We start from the raw sequence: 17485 nt of genomic DNA, 5'->3' as shown, positions 1-17485 counted from the left end.
GATCCTCAGCCTCTTCATTATTAAAATGGAATTCTCACAGCCCCTCTGTAGGGTCCGTGTGATATGTTTGTAATGCACTAAGCTCAGCGCCTACGAAAAGTGTATCCTCAGTAATCTCTTGAGATTTTTATGAGGTTTAAATGAAAAAATGCCACTATTGTAGTAAACTGTGGACTTGAAGACCTTTGGGAGGATGTACACTGTGTTTACCGCGGCCCTGCCGCGGTATCTGAGTTTGCCACATGTGGCATCTGAGTTTGCCACATGTGGGTGAGAGGATAGCCGAAGTGCTTCAAGTTCTAAAGCCCTTTGGCTTTCACCGGCCGCACTGGGCAACAAGATAGTTGTGCTACATGAAATCGATGAGTAATTTCTCTCCAACCCTGGTTTACTTGTTATATTGAGCCCTAAGTCGAAATTAATTAAGCAAATAATGTATCTGATACATGTTAAAAAAAAAGTGATCTAGACCCAGAAGGTTAAGCCAAAGATTCAAGAAAATTGAAAAATAATTAAAATCAGATCTTTGAATGGCCACAGAAATTGTCCACTATTGGTTCTGTTGTACTCTTTAAACACAGCTACTTTTGTCACCTGTTTCTGTGCTTCAGTAGCTTTTGGTAGACTAGTGGTCTCCAAATGTTTCCTTCTTTTTTAACAGTTTTGTTTCTTTAATTGAGGCACACAACAAAATTAGCCATCTTTGGTTTTCCTGCTGTATGTAGCGCAGTGGGTTAAGTATCTGGTGAAGGTCACAGATGAGGTTTGGATTTGATCCCTGGCCCCAGGAACTTCCATATGCTTCAGGTGCGGCCGAAAAAAGGGGGGAAAAATCTCTTTGTTCTTTTTACATTTAAGGTTTGTTTTGAATAGGTAATTATATTCAAATGGCACAGTTAACAAAACAGTATAACGACATACATTGAGAAGACTCATTCCTACCCCTGCCCCCATGTACCCTATTTTATCTCACCCCTCACCTTGGATAACTGCTTTTATTAGTTTCTTATATACTATGTCAATGTTTCTTTATGTAGACAAGCAAATAGGAATGTAAATTGTATTCTCTTCCCTTTCACCAAAAAAAGCATGCATAGGAGTTCCTGTCGTAGCTCAGCAGGTTAAGAACTCAACTAGTATCGATGAGGATTCGGGTTTGATCCCTGACCTGTTCAGTGGGTTAAGGATCTGTGCAAGCTGCACAGATGCACCTCCGATCTGGGTTGCTGTGGCTGTGGCGTAGGTCAGCAGCTGCAGCTCTAATTCAACCCCTAGCCTGGGAACTTCAATATGCCGCGGGCGTGCCCCCCCCCCCAAAAGCATACGTATTATCTATCTTGCTTTTTTTTCTTATTTTTCTTTTTATGGCTGCACCTATGGCATATAGAAGTTTCTGGGCTAGGAATCAAATCTGAGCCATATCTGCAACCTTCACTGGACCCTTAGCCCACTGAGAGAAGCCAGGGATCGAACCCAAATCCTCATGGATACTAGTTGGGTTCCATATTAGTATATAGAAAGCTTCCTCATTCTTTTTTTTTCCCTTTTTAAAAGTTTTGTTGGAGCATAGTTGACTTACAATGTTTCTCGTGGTTTTTTTTAAATTTCTAGATCACAATATTCCATATTGGTTTATATAACTAGTCCTCTTTTGATGGACCCAACTTTTTTTGACTATGTATCTCCATTAAGAGAAAGTGAGCACAGGAGTTCCCGTCATGGCTCAGTAGTTAACAAATCCGACTAGGAACCATGAGTTTGCAGGTTTGATCCCTGGCCTTGTTCAGTGAGTTAAGGGTCCAGCGTTGCTGTGGCTGTGGCATAGGCTGGCAGCTGCAGCTCCGATTAGACCCCTAGCCTGGGAACCTCCATATACTGCAGGTGCGGCTCTAGAAAAAAGACAAAAAGACAAAAAAAAAAAAAAAAAAAGGCGAGAGAGAAAGTGAGCACACACTCTCAGTATGTCTGTTTACAAATTATAAAGTACTGTCCACCCCTGTAAACAAGTTTAATATGTTTACTGCAGCTTAAAAATAATTTAAAAATAGAGGTTATGCTCATGTCTTTTCCAACTCAGTAGATCATCTGGTATACACTCCACTCTAAACGCTGCACTGTGAACCTGTTAATGGATTCAGAGGCTTCTAGCACAGGGGTTAGTGTGTTGTCAATGCCAAGTCAGAGTTAAATGAACCTGAATATTTATCTACTGAATTGCTCCTGAGCTTTTAAGAGGATACTTTCATCTAAAATGCCTCCCTCTCTTAATCTGTAGTTTAGTTTTTATCTGTAAAATGAGAATACTTATGCCTGGTAGGGAGATTTGGTTGAAATGAAGCAATACAGTTGAAAACCGTGTTGTCCATTCCAACATAGAGGGAATTATTTTTTTCAGGGTTATTAATTGTGACCCATGTATGCTTCTGTAGGCAAGAAATCTTTCATTCTCGTATTCTAGAAGAAATGCTTTCAAATAGATATGACACGGGGACTTATTGAAGGATTTGATACAAGAGCCAAAGACACAGGGTTGACTGAAGATAATGAACCTTGAATACAGTGATTTTTGTGACTTTCTGCTTTTTTAGAATCCTGATACAGTCAAGGCCAAGTTGATCTCTCGGATGGCTAAAATGGGCCAGCCCATGCTGCCCATTCTTCCACCACAGCTGGATTCCAATGATTCCGAAATTGAAGTATGTTCCACTGGCTGTCTTAAAATGAGTAGTGCAGATGTTGCTGTCCTCTGTTCTTGTAACTAAAATTATTGCTTTTTCTGCCTCTAACCCAGAATCATTATTTAGAGAGCTTATATGAAAATGATACAAGTTGTACTGGTACCTGTGTTTCTACTATAATTAGCACTTCCCCTGAGAAATGGAAGCAATTCTGTATATCTGCCACAAGAACTGGGTAGTTTTAAGTAGTTAATTTGGCTTACTACTGGAATCTCTGATGTCACTCTTTAGGCAGCATGATACATGACCCATAAAAGGGTACTCAATTCATATTTGTTGATTGAATATTTAGATTCCCTTGGGAATTGTTGGTTTTTTTCCATTGATTAACCTGATATTAAGATCACAGTGTAGTATCTTTTGGCTTTGTATGTGATGTGAGTTTTTTGAAGTTCAAGAATTTTACTGCAATCAGATGTATCACTTTTTCCCTTGTTTTTTGCTATTGACATTATGCTTAGAAAGCCTTCCCATATGTAACACTGTAAACATCACATATGCCTTTTTAAAGTATTTATTATTATATTTAGATCTATTTTATATTTAATCCATCTGCAATTTGTGTATGATAAGAAGTAACTTAATTCCAACTAAGTTCTATTCCCATTGCTTAACTCTTTATTGAGTAAAATAATCCTTTCTCAACTGAATTGAAATACTTAGCAATGATTAATTCCCATTGGGAGCAGTGGTTAACGAATCTGACTAGGAACCGTGAGGTTGCGGGTTCGATCCCTGGCCTTGCTCAGTGGGTTAAGGATCTGACGTTGCCGTGAGCTGTGGTGTAGGTCGCAGACGAGGCTCGGATCCCACGTTGCTGTGGCTCTGGCGTAGGCTGGTGGCTGCAGCTCCCATTCGACCCCTAACCTGGGAACCTCCATATGCCGTGGGAGCGGCCCAAGAAATAGCAAAAAAAAAAGACAAAAAAAAAAAAAGAAATACTTAACAATGATTAATTTTTAGGATTCTTTGATATAAAACAAAGCAAAGGTGATGCTCTTAAGAAAAAAATTTTCCGGAGTTCCTGTCGTGATACAGCAGAAACAAATCTGACTAGGAACCATGAGGTTGCAGGTTCGATCCCTGGCCTCACTCAGTGGATCAAGGATCCAGCGTTGCCATGAGCTGTGGTGTAGATCGAAGACTTGGCTCAGATCTGGCATTGCTGTGGCTCTGAAGTAGGCCGGAGCGGCTACAGCTCCCATTAGACCCCTAGCCGAGGAACCTCCCTCCGCATGCCTCGGTGTGGCCCTTGAAGGACAAAAGACAAAAAAAAAAAAAGAAAAAAGAAAAAAAATTTCCAAAATAGGCTTTATTTTTCACTTTTTTTTTTTTTTTTGGCTGTATTTGCAGCATGCCAGAGTTCCTAGGCCAGGTACCAAACCTGTGCTGCAGCTGTAACCAGAGCCAAAGTAGTGACAATGTTGGATCCTTAACCCACTGAGCCACCAGGGAACTCCACAATTTTGTTTTATTTCTTCATGGAAAAGCTCTAGATTTAACATTTTAAGGAAGATAGGGTGTTCCTGCTTTTGCTCAGCGGGTTAAGATCCCAACATAGTGTCTCTGAGGATGTAGGTTTGATCAGTGGGTTAGGGACCCAGCATTGCTGCAGTCTGTGGTATACGTTGCAGATGCAGCTCAAATCTGGTGTTGGCTGTGGCTATGGTATAGACCACAACTGCAGCCCTGATTCAACCCCTTGCTGGGGAACTTCCATATGCCACTGGTGCGGCTATAAAAATAAATAAATAAATAAAGGAAGATATGATTTCTGGGGCCTGTTGTTGTAGCATTGATTTTTTTTTTTTTTTTTATCTAGTTTCTAGAAATAAAATTTGGGTCAGATAATATTCTTATTAAAATTTTTAAGTGCTATATATTCATTGTAGAATAAATTAAAAAGAAGAAACATTTAACAAAAAGGGCATTCTTTATATACTTTTTGTAATCTGATTTTTTAACTTCATGTTGTATCATGAAAATTTTTGTTAATATCAATAACGTTAAATAACATAAATAAAGCATAGTTTTATCACCTTTAAAGGTAAACCAGTCCTCTGTATATTGATTTATCGTAATTCCCTTCACTCTATTGTTAGATATTTAGGTTGATTTAGATAGTAATATAAAACTGGGGTGCTTTTCCCGAAATGCATAATTCATTCCTGAGATTATTGGGAAATGAGAAAGTTCTAAAGTAAAAGAAATCAAAGAGATTTCAGCCCTTGAACTGTAGCATAGCAGATCACAGTCACTGTATATTGTGTCCCAAGTTTTTCTTTTCCTTGTATGAATCAGGAAGATGTTTGTAAGAATTACAGTAGGGACCAACATTGCTTTGCTTTTATGAGAAGAAAGTAGGGGGTGAGGGTGAAGATTCTAAAACTATAGTGTCAAAAACAGCACAGTAAACGAGGCACAGTGACTCATCCACTATCTGATTTTCTGTATGGATCTTGACATCTATGGAGATTATTTGACAGAAGAGAACGGCTACGTTATTCCCTGGGTTTCCGTGTAAGAGACCCTGATTCTGTAGGAGCAGACTAGGTCAGTCTTAAAGTAGCTGCTGGTTTAGAAAGTGAGACTTTGCTATGGAGGGCAGTCACTTTAGCTGCTTCAGAAAAAAATAACATCAACAACTTTGACTGAGGAAATTGACTATATTATTATTTGGTGTAATTTATAGGGAGAAGGAATCCTGCTCTGGTACATAATAGAGTGCTTTCTCCCCATAGACCTCATCTTAAACTTCTGCCATTCTGCTTGCCTTTCCTTTGCATAAAAACACTGGTTGTAAGCAGGTTCAGCCCCAGCCTTCTATTAAGGACCCCTAGAGGTAGTAATAACCAAAATGCTTGTACCTGTTGCAGGACGTGAATGCTCTTCGAGGAGCTGGGCAGCCCCTGGGGACTCTGCCCATTCAGCCCTCTCTTCAGCCAGCCCATCCAGCGCTACCACAGATGACCTCACAAGGTAAGGAACCTCTCTGAGGCCCTGTGGCTTAAGTCGGTCAGTACCAAAGGTATCATTACTGTTCCTTAAATTGTTAAGTAGGCTGCATTGTTTTAGTATGGAGAACCGGACTAGAATATAAAACCTGTCAGTTTGTCCCTGGGAAGGGCATTTTCAGACCTAGAGATGTATTTGGTCCGCTTGCTGTGTCTTCTGCTGTGTTGCGTTGTGAATTTTGGAAATCAGCACTCAGCTAATGAGACATCTCCCTGGGTGTAATTCTGCACTTCCTGTCGTCTGATGGGATCACAGGTCTGAGTCATTACACCCGAGAACACCCAGTTTCTTTCCTCTAACCCATTCCTAAGACTTCGGTAGAGCTGATTATAGGGGACTAGGTGAGAAAAGTGGTCAAGTTCGAAGGGTGATGGTATGTATGTAAGGTGCTAGTCCAGACTTGCACCAAGAAGCAAGGGATTGGAGTTCCCGTTGTGGCACAGCGGAAGCGAATCCGACTAGGAACCATGAGGTTGTGGGTTCGATCCTTGGCCTCGCTTAATGGGTTAAGGATCCAGCGTTGCTGTGAGCTGTGGTGTAGATTGCAGATGCGGCTCGGATCTGGCATTGCTGCAGCTGTGCTCTAGCTCTGATTGAACCCCTAACCTGGGAACCTCCATATGCTGCGGGTATGGCCCTAAAAGAAAAAAAAAGAAGCAGCAGCAGCAAAGGGTGGATAACAGTGAAAACTTCTTGCTTTGTCTTAGCACCTCAGCCATCTGTTTCTGGGCTTCAAACGCCGTCTGCTGCCTTAATGCAAGTTGCATCACTTGATTCCCACTCCGCTGTATCTGGAAATGCCCAGTCCTTTCAGGTAACAGCATTTTTAAACCCTACTGATTATAGGCTATGATCTGTTGTAGTTTTAGTCAGTCTCTTCTTCTTGCACAATTCGTACAGTAGCAGTTCTCCACAATCAGAGTTTATAAAAGTTTTTCCCCTTCCCAAACCACCCTTTCTCATCTCTAAAGCAGGCAAAGAGTTCTCTATCTTACAGGTTGTTTTAAAGATTAAATGCAAGAACAAGCAAAGCACACGGTATAGGCCTGGCACATAGTAAAAGCCCAGTGTTTATCTTCTTTCCTTTCCACACATGTCTAGTTGAAGGGTATATGTTCAAGCCTTCTGTGTTCTCTCTGTCAAACAGCTGATAGGTTAAGATTCTGCACTCCACTCTACATAGTGGTTGTGGTAGAGGCTATATGAAAATATAGGTGAACTCTGTTGTCTGGTTAACCTCCAGAAGTGATCGCTTCAAAATAGGTTGTTTTTTTCTTTTTTCTGTTTTCACAAAAGGCAATGAGTCTGCCTCTACTGACTCTTTCCTAGGACAAAGGACTCTTTCTTTTGCCATGACACATTTGATGGATAAGTCCCAATGATAACAGACCCTCACTTCCTTGGTGGTTCTTAATGGAGGGGTAGGAGTGATGGCGGGTGGACTACGCCCCATAGGAAAGAGGTATCAGAATCAAGGAAAGTCCTACCTTGCAGTCTCCCCATTCCCGAATGGACCTAGTGGAGAAGTATCATCCTCTCAAAGAAGATTTTTTTTTAATGATTATAATGAATGGGTAGATATATCTGTCCTTGGAAATGAACTTGATTTCCTTAATTCAAGGAAGAATAACTATCATCATTAAAATGGTAGCTGCTGCTTATGGAGCCTTTGTTATCTTCCAGGCACTCACCTACCAGCTGTTAAGACCTTTACCTGGGCATCACTTTATTCAGTCCACATAACAACCATAAGAAGTGGTATTATTTTCATTTAATAGTTAAGGCGACTGAAGCTTAGAGGGAAAAGAGAGTTCTTGGTCATACAGATAAGCATCAGAATCTAATGGGAGAGGCATCCTTTGGAAACTGTTGGATTTAGTTTGGAATTGCACTGAACCCCTCTTCTTTTACCTCAGTGAAACCAAGCAGAGTTAGTTTCATTTTAAAATTTCTTAGACCATTGGGAGTTCCCGCTGTGGCACTGTGGGTTAAGAATCTGACTGCAGCAGCTTGCCTGCTATGGAGGTATGAGTTCGATCCCTGGCCCAGTGCAGTGGGTTAAAGGGTCTGGCATTGCCGAAGCTGTGTTGTAGGTCGCAGCTATGGCTTGGTTTCAGTCCCTGGTCCAGGAACTTCCATATGCTGCAGGTGCAGCCATTTAAAAAAAAAAAGAAATTCTTAGACAATCAGTAGGCCTGTTGGCTGGGGCCTGAGTAATGGGGAATGACGTGAGATACCTTCCCTCAGTCTCTGGGTAGGGCTTTAGAGATTGAGCATCACTGGATCACACACACAACTATCCTGTTGCATTTCTTACCCAGTACTAGACCCTGGACTCATCCATCTCCAGCTTCAACCAATAAGTCTCCTTCTAGCTTACCCACCTTATTCCATCAAAGACAAATTAAGCAGAAACGAGAGACATGACTGTTTTATAAACCAGCTGTAACTTGGCATTTTCTCAGCCCTATGCAGGTATGCAAGCCTACGCATATCCCCAGGCCCCAGCTGTCACTTCCCAGCTGCAGCCCGTTCGGCCCTTGTATCCAGCACCACTCTCTCAGTCTCCCCACTTTCAAGGTAGGAGTTTCTCATGTGCTCTGGCTGTGCTCGCCTCTCCTCCCTCCTATCCCTTTTTCGTTTTTACTCTAATGGATCTCTGCCCTTTTTTTCTTTTCCTTTTTTTAGACAGCCTAGTTGAGGTGTGATTTATGTACCATACAATTTACTCATTTTCAGTGTACAATTCATTGATTTTTTTTTTTAGTAAGTTTACAGAGTTGTGCAAATGTCACCGTAATTCAACTTTAGAACATTTCCATCACCCCTCCTAAATAGCCTCATGCCCACTTTCTGTGTGTTGTTTCTTGAATTTTCTCCTGCCAGCCCTTCTTAATTCCTCTGTCGCAATGGCTCTGTAGAGTTCATTGTAAATAATAAAAGATGGAAGGGAAATTGGGCAAAAATATGATGACTGTTCAGTATCTCAAGAGCTGCTTTGTTAAAATTTTTTAATAGTGAAAAGAATATCCTTTTAGCAGTTCCTGTTGTGCCTCAGTGGGTTAAGAACCCGACTAGGATTTGGGTTCAGTCCCTGGCCTCAGTGGGTCAAGGATCCCATGTCACCGCAAGCTGCAGCGTAGGTCACTGATGCAGCTCGGATCTGGGGTTGCTGTGGCTGTGGTATAGGCCAGCAGCTGCAGCTCTAATTCATCCCCTAGCCTGGGAACCTCCATATGCTGCTGGTGGGGCCCTAAAAGACCAAAAAAAAGAAAAAGAAATCCTTTTATAAAAAGGTCAAACTACACAAAAGAGTGTGAAATGAAAAGTTACTGTCCTCCACTGTTAAAACCCTCTGACCTTAGAAATCTATTTTTAACAGTCACTTGGGTAACTTATATACATGTACAGGTATGGGTGTCTTGTGTAAGAAAACAAAGTAAAATAAAATGCACCCAGCTAGGAGGGTATCCCGCCTTCTTATGCTGCAGCTTGTCTTCTGCATAGTCATCACCTTTGATATTAGGACAGTGGTAGAAAGAAGCAGGTATATCCCGCAACATAATTTATGGTCCTGGAGTGGTAAGGGCTTCCTGGCTGCATTCTTTGTCTGGAAGCCCTGCCCTTTCTCCTTCTGGGAAACCATTGACTCTCTCATCTCCTCTGCGAAGCCTTCCCTGACCGTTAGTTACCCTCCCTCTCTCCTCTCCTAGCAGAGACATAACTGTGTGGTGTGACACCAAAGAGTTAATCTTGCTTCCCTCTGCTCCTTTTGTACCTTGTAACCTTGTACATGGTCCATTTTTGCACTTAGAACACTCTTGTAATGATTTGTTTACATGTCGGTCGCCTCACCAGACTGAGTTTGGCACGGGCAGGACGGTGTTTTATTCATTGCTGTATCCTGGCACCTGTTTCAAGGCCTGGCTTGCACTTGGATGAATGGAGAAGGAATCCGAGCTGCTGGTGCACTCCTCGTGCCCTTGAACCAGACCAGATCCCGTGATGCATTTTGCAGGAGTGTAGCCTGGTTGTTAACTTTGCAGCTCTTTTGCCTCCTTCCCATCTGCATCTTCCCCTGACAGTGTGACTCGCCTACAGCATTTTTCAGTGTTTGGACATGTGCGTTTCTTTTCTTTCCTCTGCTGAAAGAGCTTTTGGCTTTTCCTCATACAGTATCCTCTGCTCCAGTTTCATAAGTTTCTTTTTGACTTATGTCTGTTTAGGATCAGGTGACGTGGCTTCATTTCTCATGACTGAAGCCCGGCAACACAACACTGAAATTCGAATGGCAGTCAGCAAAGTGGCTGATAAAATGGATCATCTCATGACTAAGGTGACTGAGTCAGGGTTGGAGCTGTGTTGAAAGTGGGAGTATACAGAGGAGGTTACAAACAGGGAGTAACCAGGGCTATAGGCAGACTCTTCCTGGTTTCCTGTATTCATAGTCGTTAGTAGTTATTTCCCCAAAAGGATCATTTGGGGGGGTGCAGTTAGCAGAAGAAAACTCCTGTTTACATTAGAGATCATCTCAGAAACTCATTAGCCCTCTTTAAAAATGTGATCAGATCTTGGGTAAATTGTATTTCTCCTTTTAAAATTTTTGTAAACAGTCTTTCTGGCGCTCCTTTTATAGGTTGAAGAATTGCAGAAACATAGTGCTGGCAATTCCCTGCTCCTTCCTGGCATGTCAGTGACAATGGAAACAAGCATGATCATGAGCAACATCCAGCGAATTATTCAGGTGAGAGTGGTCAAGAATAGAGCACTCAGCCTGGAGATCCTGCCCCTGCTCTCTCCTGAGAGGTACTGCCCTTTAAAACAGCTGCTGCAGGAGGTCCCGTTGTGGCTCGATGGGTCATGAACCCGACTAGCATCCATGAGGATGCAGGTTCTATCCCTGGCCTTGCTCACTGGATGGAGGATCTGGCATTTCTATGAGCTGTGGTGTAGGTTGCAGATGCAGCTCTGATTCAACCCCTAGCCTGGGAACTTTTACATGCCACAGGTGTGGCCCCAAAAAGGCAGAAAATAAATAAATAAAATCAATCAATCAAGTAAGCAAGCAAGCCTCCACTCTGGAATAAGAGCAAGTGGTAAATGCTGCACGGAGTTGCCAAATTCTGAAAAATCCAGTATGGCTTAATTTGGTCCAAGAAACTTATCACTCTATAATTAGAAAGAAACATTTCTTTGTGACCATATTCGAGAATTTTCTTCATTTTATAGCCATTTATGTGTTTGATCTATTGGATGTGGTGATGTTTATCCATCGGGTGGAATTGGATATGTTGTTCTAGATTTTTGTCTCAAATATGACACAGTGTCACTTGTCAGTTTTAAGTTGATTCCCTTTTACCTGGTGCTTTTCTTTTAAAAATTTAAGTTATCCATCATGTATTTTGAATTTAGGAAAATGAAAGATTGAAGCAAGAGATCCTTGAAAAGAGCAGTCGGATAGAAGAACAGAATGACAAGATTAGTGAACTGATTGAACGAAATCAGAGGTAATGACAGGTACAGAGCACTGGCTAGGACAGACCAAAAAGGTTTAATTGGGTTAAATAAAGTAAAATAAACATGTTTGCTTTGGGAGTTTATGCATGTTTCTGCTCTTTCTGTTTCTGTTTCCTGCCTGTCATGTGAATTAGTGCTTGTTGACAGAGAAAGGGTTCAGGAGGCTGTGATGTAAGGCAGACCTGCCTTGTTTATTCCTGCTGGTGCTAGTTTCCCCATCTGTAAAAGTGCTTTTAATACCTAGAAAACTCTGATGTCAACGCCTCTCTTCTATATGGGTTGACTATTTTATCCATCAGAACTTCATTGACGTCTTGTAAAACCCAAGTGTTTTATACTTGTAGATCCTTCTGAAGATTTTTTTTTGTTGGGGGAGGTCGGGAGAACATGTCACAGCATATAGTACTTCACTTTAAAATGATCATTGTCCCATATTTCTCTTCTCCAGTGTCTTTGTCTTTTTTTTTTTTTTTTTTTTTTGTCTTTTGCCATTTCTTGGGCCGCTCCTGTGGCATATGGAGGTTCCCAGGCCAGGGGTCGAATCGGAGCTGTAGCCGCTGGCCTACACCAGAGCCACAGCAACGCAGGATCCGAGCTGCGTCAGGAACCTACACCACAGCTCACAGCAATGCCAGATCCTTAACCCACTGAGCAAGGGCGGGGATCGAACCCGAAACCTCACGTTCCTAGTCGGATTCGTCAACCACTGAGCCACGACGGGAACTCCTCCAGTGTCTCTTGACTCCCACGTGGAAGCGGGGAGGGCAGTGACTTTCTTTTCTTCCTTCCTTGCAGCTTTTGTACCCCTGTCTCTCTCCTTTCTCATTTCCCCTCACCACACATCTTCAAATTCCTCTCCTCTTCCTTCTGCAAATGCAGGGCAATTCACCCCTGGCCCAGGTTCCTGCCTCCAGACTTGATTACTGCAGAGTTAGGAAAACAAAAAGGCTTTCAGATTGTTTCTGGTGAAGCCATAGAGCAGTGCCGTGATGACAGAATGTACATGGGGTTGGGCCTGCTCTGCGCTGAGTGCTTGGTGAATGTTTTCCTCTTTGCCGTGTGTTTCACAGGTATGTTGAGCAGAGTAATCTGATGATGGAGAAGAGGAACACCTCGCTGCAGACAGCCACAGAAAACACACAGGCAAGAGTATTGCATGCTGAGCAAGAGAAGGTAAAGTAACTGGGGAGAGAAAAGCCCCGGTCAGGATGTGTAGAGCTAAGGAGTGGTCCTCTGTACGTACTTCGCAGTCTGCTTTTCAGCAGAACTTTTGCCAACATACCGTAATATATCCACCAATGAGATCTCCATTGTGTACTGTGCTTTCCAATAAGTTGACTCAAAATCAATCACCGATCTTAGTAACTGGGTTGTGGTAAGGATGACGTAGTATATTAGAAACTAAATTGATTCTGCTGAAAAAAATTAACAGAAAATTTCTGTTTTAAAGTCGTGCTGTTTGAGTTCAGTCAGTTCAGAAATAGGGTTTTTGACCTGTTTCTGAGGCAGCTGTAAGGAAGGAAGGCTCTAGTGGGTCTAGTGGCCTTCAGATCAACTGATTCTGAAGGCCACTGTCTTTGCTCCAGTGACACTGTTTGTATGCAGTGGGTTCCTTCTTATTTGGGCGCCCCCTAGATCGGCTGGGAGATTGCCACCCTTTCATCTGCTATTGTCTCAGAGGTTTAAGAACTAGATTACATTTTATATCTGAAACTTTTTTGAAAACATGAAAAATTGAATGACTTGGGCTTTTCTTTTCTTTTTTTTTTTTTTTTTTTGTCTTTTTGCTATTTCTTGGGCCGCTCCTGTGGCATATGGAGGTTCCCAGGCTAGGGGTCTAATCGGAGCTGTATCCACCGGCCTACGCCAGGGCCACAGCAACGTGGGATCGGAGCCGTGTCTGCAACCTACACCACAGCTCATGGCAACGCCGGATCATTAACCCACTGAGCAAGGGCAGGGACCGAAGCCGAAACCTCATGGTTCCTAGTCGGATTCATTAACCACTGCACCACGAAGGGAACTCCGGCTTGGGCTTTATAGCTTGTGGCGTTTACACACTTTTCCACACTCTGGTAATGCTGAGGGTTCCTGACTTAGGTCTCACTGATGTAATTCTTTGTGTTTTCTTAGTCATATTATCCAGTGTTTTGTTTTTTGTTTGTTTGTCTGTTTTTCTTTTTAGGGCTGCACCTGCGACATGTGGAAGTTCCCAGCTAGGGGTCAAATCAGAGCTACAGCTGCCGGCCTACCCCACAGCTCGGCAACGCTGGATCCTTAACCCAATGAGCACGGCCAGGGATCGAACCTCATGGTTCCTAATTGGGTTTGTTAACCACTGAGCCATGAAGGGAACTCCCTCCAGTCAAGTAATTGCTTAAAAAATAAAATGACCCCTTATCCTTACATAAGCAGTGTTTCACCCTGTCCACTCCTGGCCCTGATTCTTTCCTGTTGCTGCTTTTCACCACCCCATTTATTGTGGCTGGCTCCCCATGCCTGGATCACCACTCCCCACTGTGTACTTTTTTACTATTTCTCCTTCATCTGCTTTTATTTTCTCTCTCTTTCCTAACGGGGGCACTCAAATATATTGTTGGGTTTAGCTGCGACTATTTATAGTTACAGTTAGGTCTGAAATGGTAACTATAACCGTCCTAGATCAGTGGTTCCCAAACACTGGTCTGGCTGCCTCAGAATCACTTGGGGAGTTTGACTAAAAATACGTATTCTTAGGAGTTCCCGTTGTGGCTCAACAGTTGACGAATCTGACTAGCATCCATGAGGACGCAGATTTGATCCCTGGCCTTGCTCAGTGGGTTAGGGATCCATCCTTGCCCTGAGCTGTGGTGTAGGTCACAGACGCGGCTTGGATCTGGTGTTGCTGTAGCTGTGGTATAGGCCGGCAGCTGTAGCTCCGATTTGACCCCCCTAGCCTGGGAACCTCCATATGCCATGGATGCAGGCCTAAAAAGAAAAAAAAAAATCTTGGGAGTTCCCTGGTGGCCTACTGGTTAAGGATCCAGTATTGTCACTGCTGTGGCTGTGGTCACTGCCGTGGTGTAAGTTTGATCCCTGGCCCAGGAACTTCCACATGGCAAGGGTGTGGCCAAAAATAAATAAATAAATAAAAATAACACGTATTCTTAAACTTTACCGTGAGGTTAATCCAGCATTTCTAGCCAAGGTCTGAGTCTGAACTCTTTGAAAGCTCCCCTTGATTTTGATATACAGTCAAGTAGGACTCACTCCTCTTGTTAGTGATTTCTTTTGCCACAGTCTGTGGAGGTGGCAGCTGGACACCTTTGTTTATAGTAAGTTCATGTGACTCCCATGCTGAGTATTAGTGGGTGTGCGTGTGTGTATTCCAGTAACACTTTATTTACAAAACAAACAACAGTTGGATTTGGTCTGTCGCTGCTAGTTTGCCAACCCCTTGAATTAGCTTATTAATCCACCCAAGTTCATATTGATAAACTCCAAAGGTGTCTGTCACAGCGCATTGAACCTGTAGGTGCTCTACTTACAATAGCAGAAACAAGTGCTAATAATAACAGAGTCAGTCCTACCAGCTAACATCTGCTGAATACCTACTAGGTTCTAGGCATCGTGCTTTACACAGATCTGTTTGAGGACATCTCCTGCCCTAAGCACCACTGTTCTTGATGAGTCTGGTACCATGTACCACATGCTTCCCTTGGTCCCCTTTCTTTCAGTAAAACTTTTCAGGCCTTGACTCTCCCGTCTTTCTTTTGATCCACTTCTTACTTATCAGCCTTCCCTGTGATAATCTCTCCCTTAAAGGGACACAATCAAGGTGCTTCACACAACTTCAAACACAGACTTAAGGTTACGTGATCAATGAGTATTTGATAAATTAAATTAATTATTTTTCTCTATGACAGTATTAATATTTCCACATAAAACCATGGAATAATAAAGCTGGAAGAGCAGTTAGAGGTCATCTAGTTTAGTATTATTTGGCAAAAGAGTAAACTGAGGCCCAGAGAGAGTAAAAGACGTGCCCAGGGTCTTAGCTCTAGTCACCTGTGTTCTTTTTCTTTGCCAAGTGGCCCTCTCTTTGGTACTGTTCTCCTCCTCCTAACCCGAACACTTTGTTCCTTGTTTTGTTGGATCCTCGGTTCTTCCTGGCCTTGCTTTCTTTTCCCAGCTCTCCATTTCAACAGCAGAATTTGATCCCAGTGGGAACCAGGGAGCTGTCCTATCAACCATGTAGGTTTTTGATGTTTCCCTTTCTCACTTGACATTGCAAACCCTTACTTTAAAATGGGGAGAGGGGTTCTCGTTGTGGCTCAGGGGTAATGAACCCAACTACTATCCATGAGGACATGGGTTCAATCCCTGACCTCGCTCAGTGGGTTAAAGGACCCAGCGTTGCTGTGAGCTGTGGTGTAGGTCATAGACTCAGCTCAGATCCTATGGTGCTGTGGCGTAGGCCGGCAGCTACAATGCTGATTCAACCCCTAGCCTGGGAACTTCCATGTGCCGTGGGTTTGGCCCTAAAAAGCAAAAACAAACAAAATCATAATTAAATATACATACATGTGCATGCACATATGTATATATGTATTCACACATACTTTTTTCTGATTACAACTGTTGCATCTCTTCATTGTAGAAAATTTAGAAAATACAGGTAAGCAAGCATAAAACATAATTTATCAATAATCCTCCCACTCAGACAACTTTTGTTAAATGTATATTTCATCCCTTCTCTGTTTTCTCTTTGTGAGTGTTTTGTTCACACATCTTGCTTTTTGTGCTTTAATAAGCCTTTCTCTATAAGGGCCTGAAATGAAAAGAGCTTTTGAGCAACCTTCCACTCTGCTTGTTCTGGACCATCCACCCCACTGCCTCACCTTTGGAATTCATCCCCCATTGGTCTTAGCTGCTGTGAGGCCTTGTGTAAATGGTCCTCATTCTGATATTAGTGACCTTGAGCCGTGATAGACGAGAAGCTCTCTGAGGATTGTGATAATTTAGTGTCTCTTAGCCTGTTGGGGGCAGAATGGGGAGTCAAACTTTTATTGGACTTGCAGAGGATGAGAACGCCTCTTTTTTCTGGAAGTTAAGGCTGCCATTGTCCTCTGTGTTTAACAGATGAAAAGCTAAGTCTGCTAAACAGCAAAAATAAGGGATAGGATTTCTCATGTATCAGATCAGTGACATTTATAGTAGGTCGTGACTGTATCCCAGGCTATGCAGTATTTTTTTCATAACACTATTCTTAGTGGTTTCATACAGCATAGATATAATATGCTTAAGCTCTTTTTAAAAATCATTTTATTTTTCCATTGTTTGGCAACTATAAACAATGCCACATCAATCCTTGTAGCAAAATTTTAGTGCTTTTGCCTAGTATTTCTGTGGACAGATTATTGCAACAGGATTCCTGAGTCAGAGATTGCACATTTGAGGGCTTGATTTTGCTTTAATGCAGGTTGAATGTGACCTGAGCTCCCTTCCTACACGTTCAGTCAGCACAGAGCGGGCGAGTTTGGGCCAACACCACGTTTAAAGTGACGTCGTATTTTGTTACTTTCCAGGCCAAGGTGACGGAAGAGTTAGCAGCAGCCACTGCACAGGTCTCTCATCTGCAGCTAAAAGTGGCCGCCCACCAAAAGAAGGAAACAGAGCTGCAGATGCAGCTGACAGAAAGCATGAAGGATACAGACCTCCTCAGGAGCCAGCTTGCCAAAGTGCAGGCAGAGCTCTCAGGTATGCCCTTGGTGCAGGGGGCTCTCACTTTGACTGTGTACACTTGAGGAATTCAGTGTTCTCCCAGTCTGTTTGGCCTAATGCCCATGAAGTCTGTGAAGGACTGAGCCAAAAATTAAAGTGGACAAACATAAACCTACATGATTTTTTGACTTCATGGACAACAAAAGAACTGACTATTCATTTAGAGTCAGTCAGTGGCCACAGTTCTGCTTCGTTTGTGTGAACTGATACTTGGTGCTGAGAATTGGCCTCCTAGGCCCTGAAGAGTTAATCTAATTTGTGATTGACTAATCCAACTGAAAGTTTCCTCTAACGTGTGAGTCAGTAGAAGCCGAAGAAGGTGCTTCCTGCAGTGCTTGTCTCTTTCCTAGGGAACGGGTTGCAACCCTTCAGCCCAGCACTCAAGGCTCCTCCAGTTTGGCTTATTTCTCTTATGTTGCCCAGTTCATGCTGGCTCTGAACGTAATAGCCAG

The 17485-nt window shown here is 42.7% G+C and overlaps 1 protein-coding gene across 1 annotated transcript in view; it reads left to right on the top strand.

The window, feature by feature from the left end:
- The window catches only part of FKBP15 (FK506 binding protein 15), a 62265-nt gene that overhangs the window by 29242 nt on the left and 15538 nt on the right, over positions 1-17485 (top strand). Inside the window, 9 exon segments of the mRNA XM_021067627.1 lie at positions 2589-2696; positions 5615-5717; positions 6461-6567; positions 8219-8333; positions 9980-10089; positions 10390-10497; positions 11166-11260; positions 12341-12443; positions 16838-17009. Of these exon segments, the coding sequence (XP_020923286.1) occupies positions 2589-2696; positions 5615-5717; positions 6461-6567; positions 8219-8333; positions 9980-10089; positions 10390-10497; positions 11166-11260; positions 12341-12443; positions 16838-17009 (1021 nt within the window).

The sequence above is a fragment of the Sus scrofa genome, chromosome 1, assembly GCF_000003025.6.
Source record: "Sus scrofa isolate TJ Tabasco breed Duroc chromosome 1, Sscrofa11.1, whole genome shotgun sequence".
Classification (NCBI taxonomy): Eukaryota; Metazoa; Chordata; class Mammalia; order Artiodactyla; family Suidae; genus Sus; species Sus scrofa.
The sequence above is the reverse complement of the archived record's forward strand: the minus strand, read 5'-3'. Positions and strand labels throughout refer to the sequence as shown.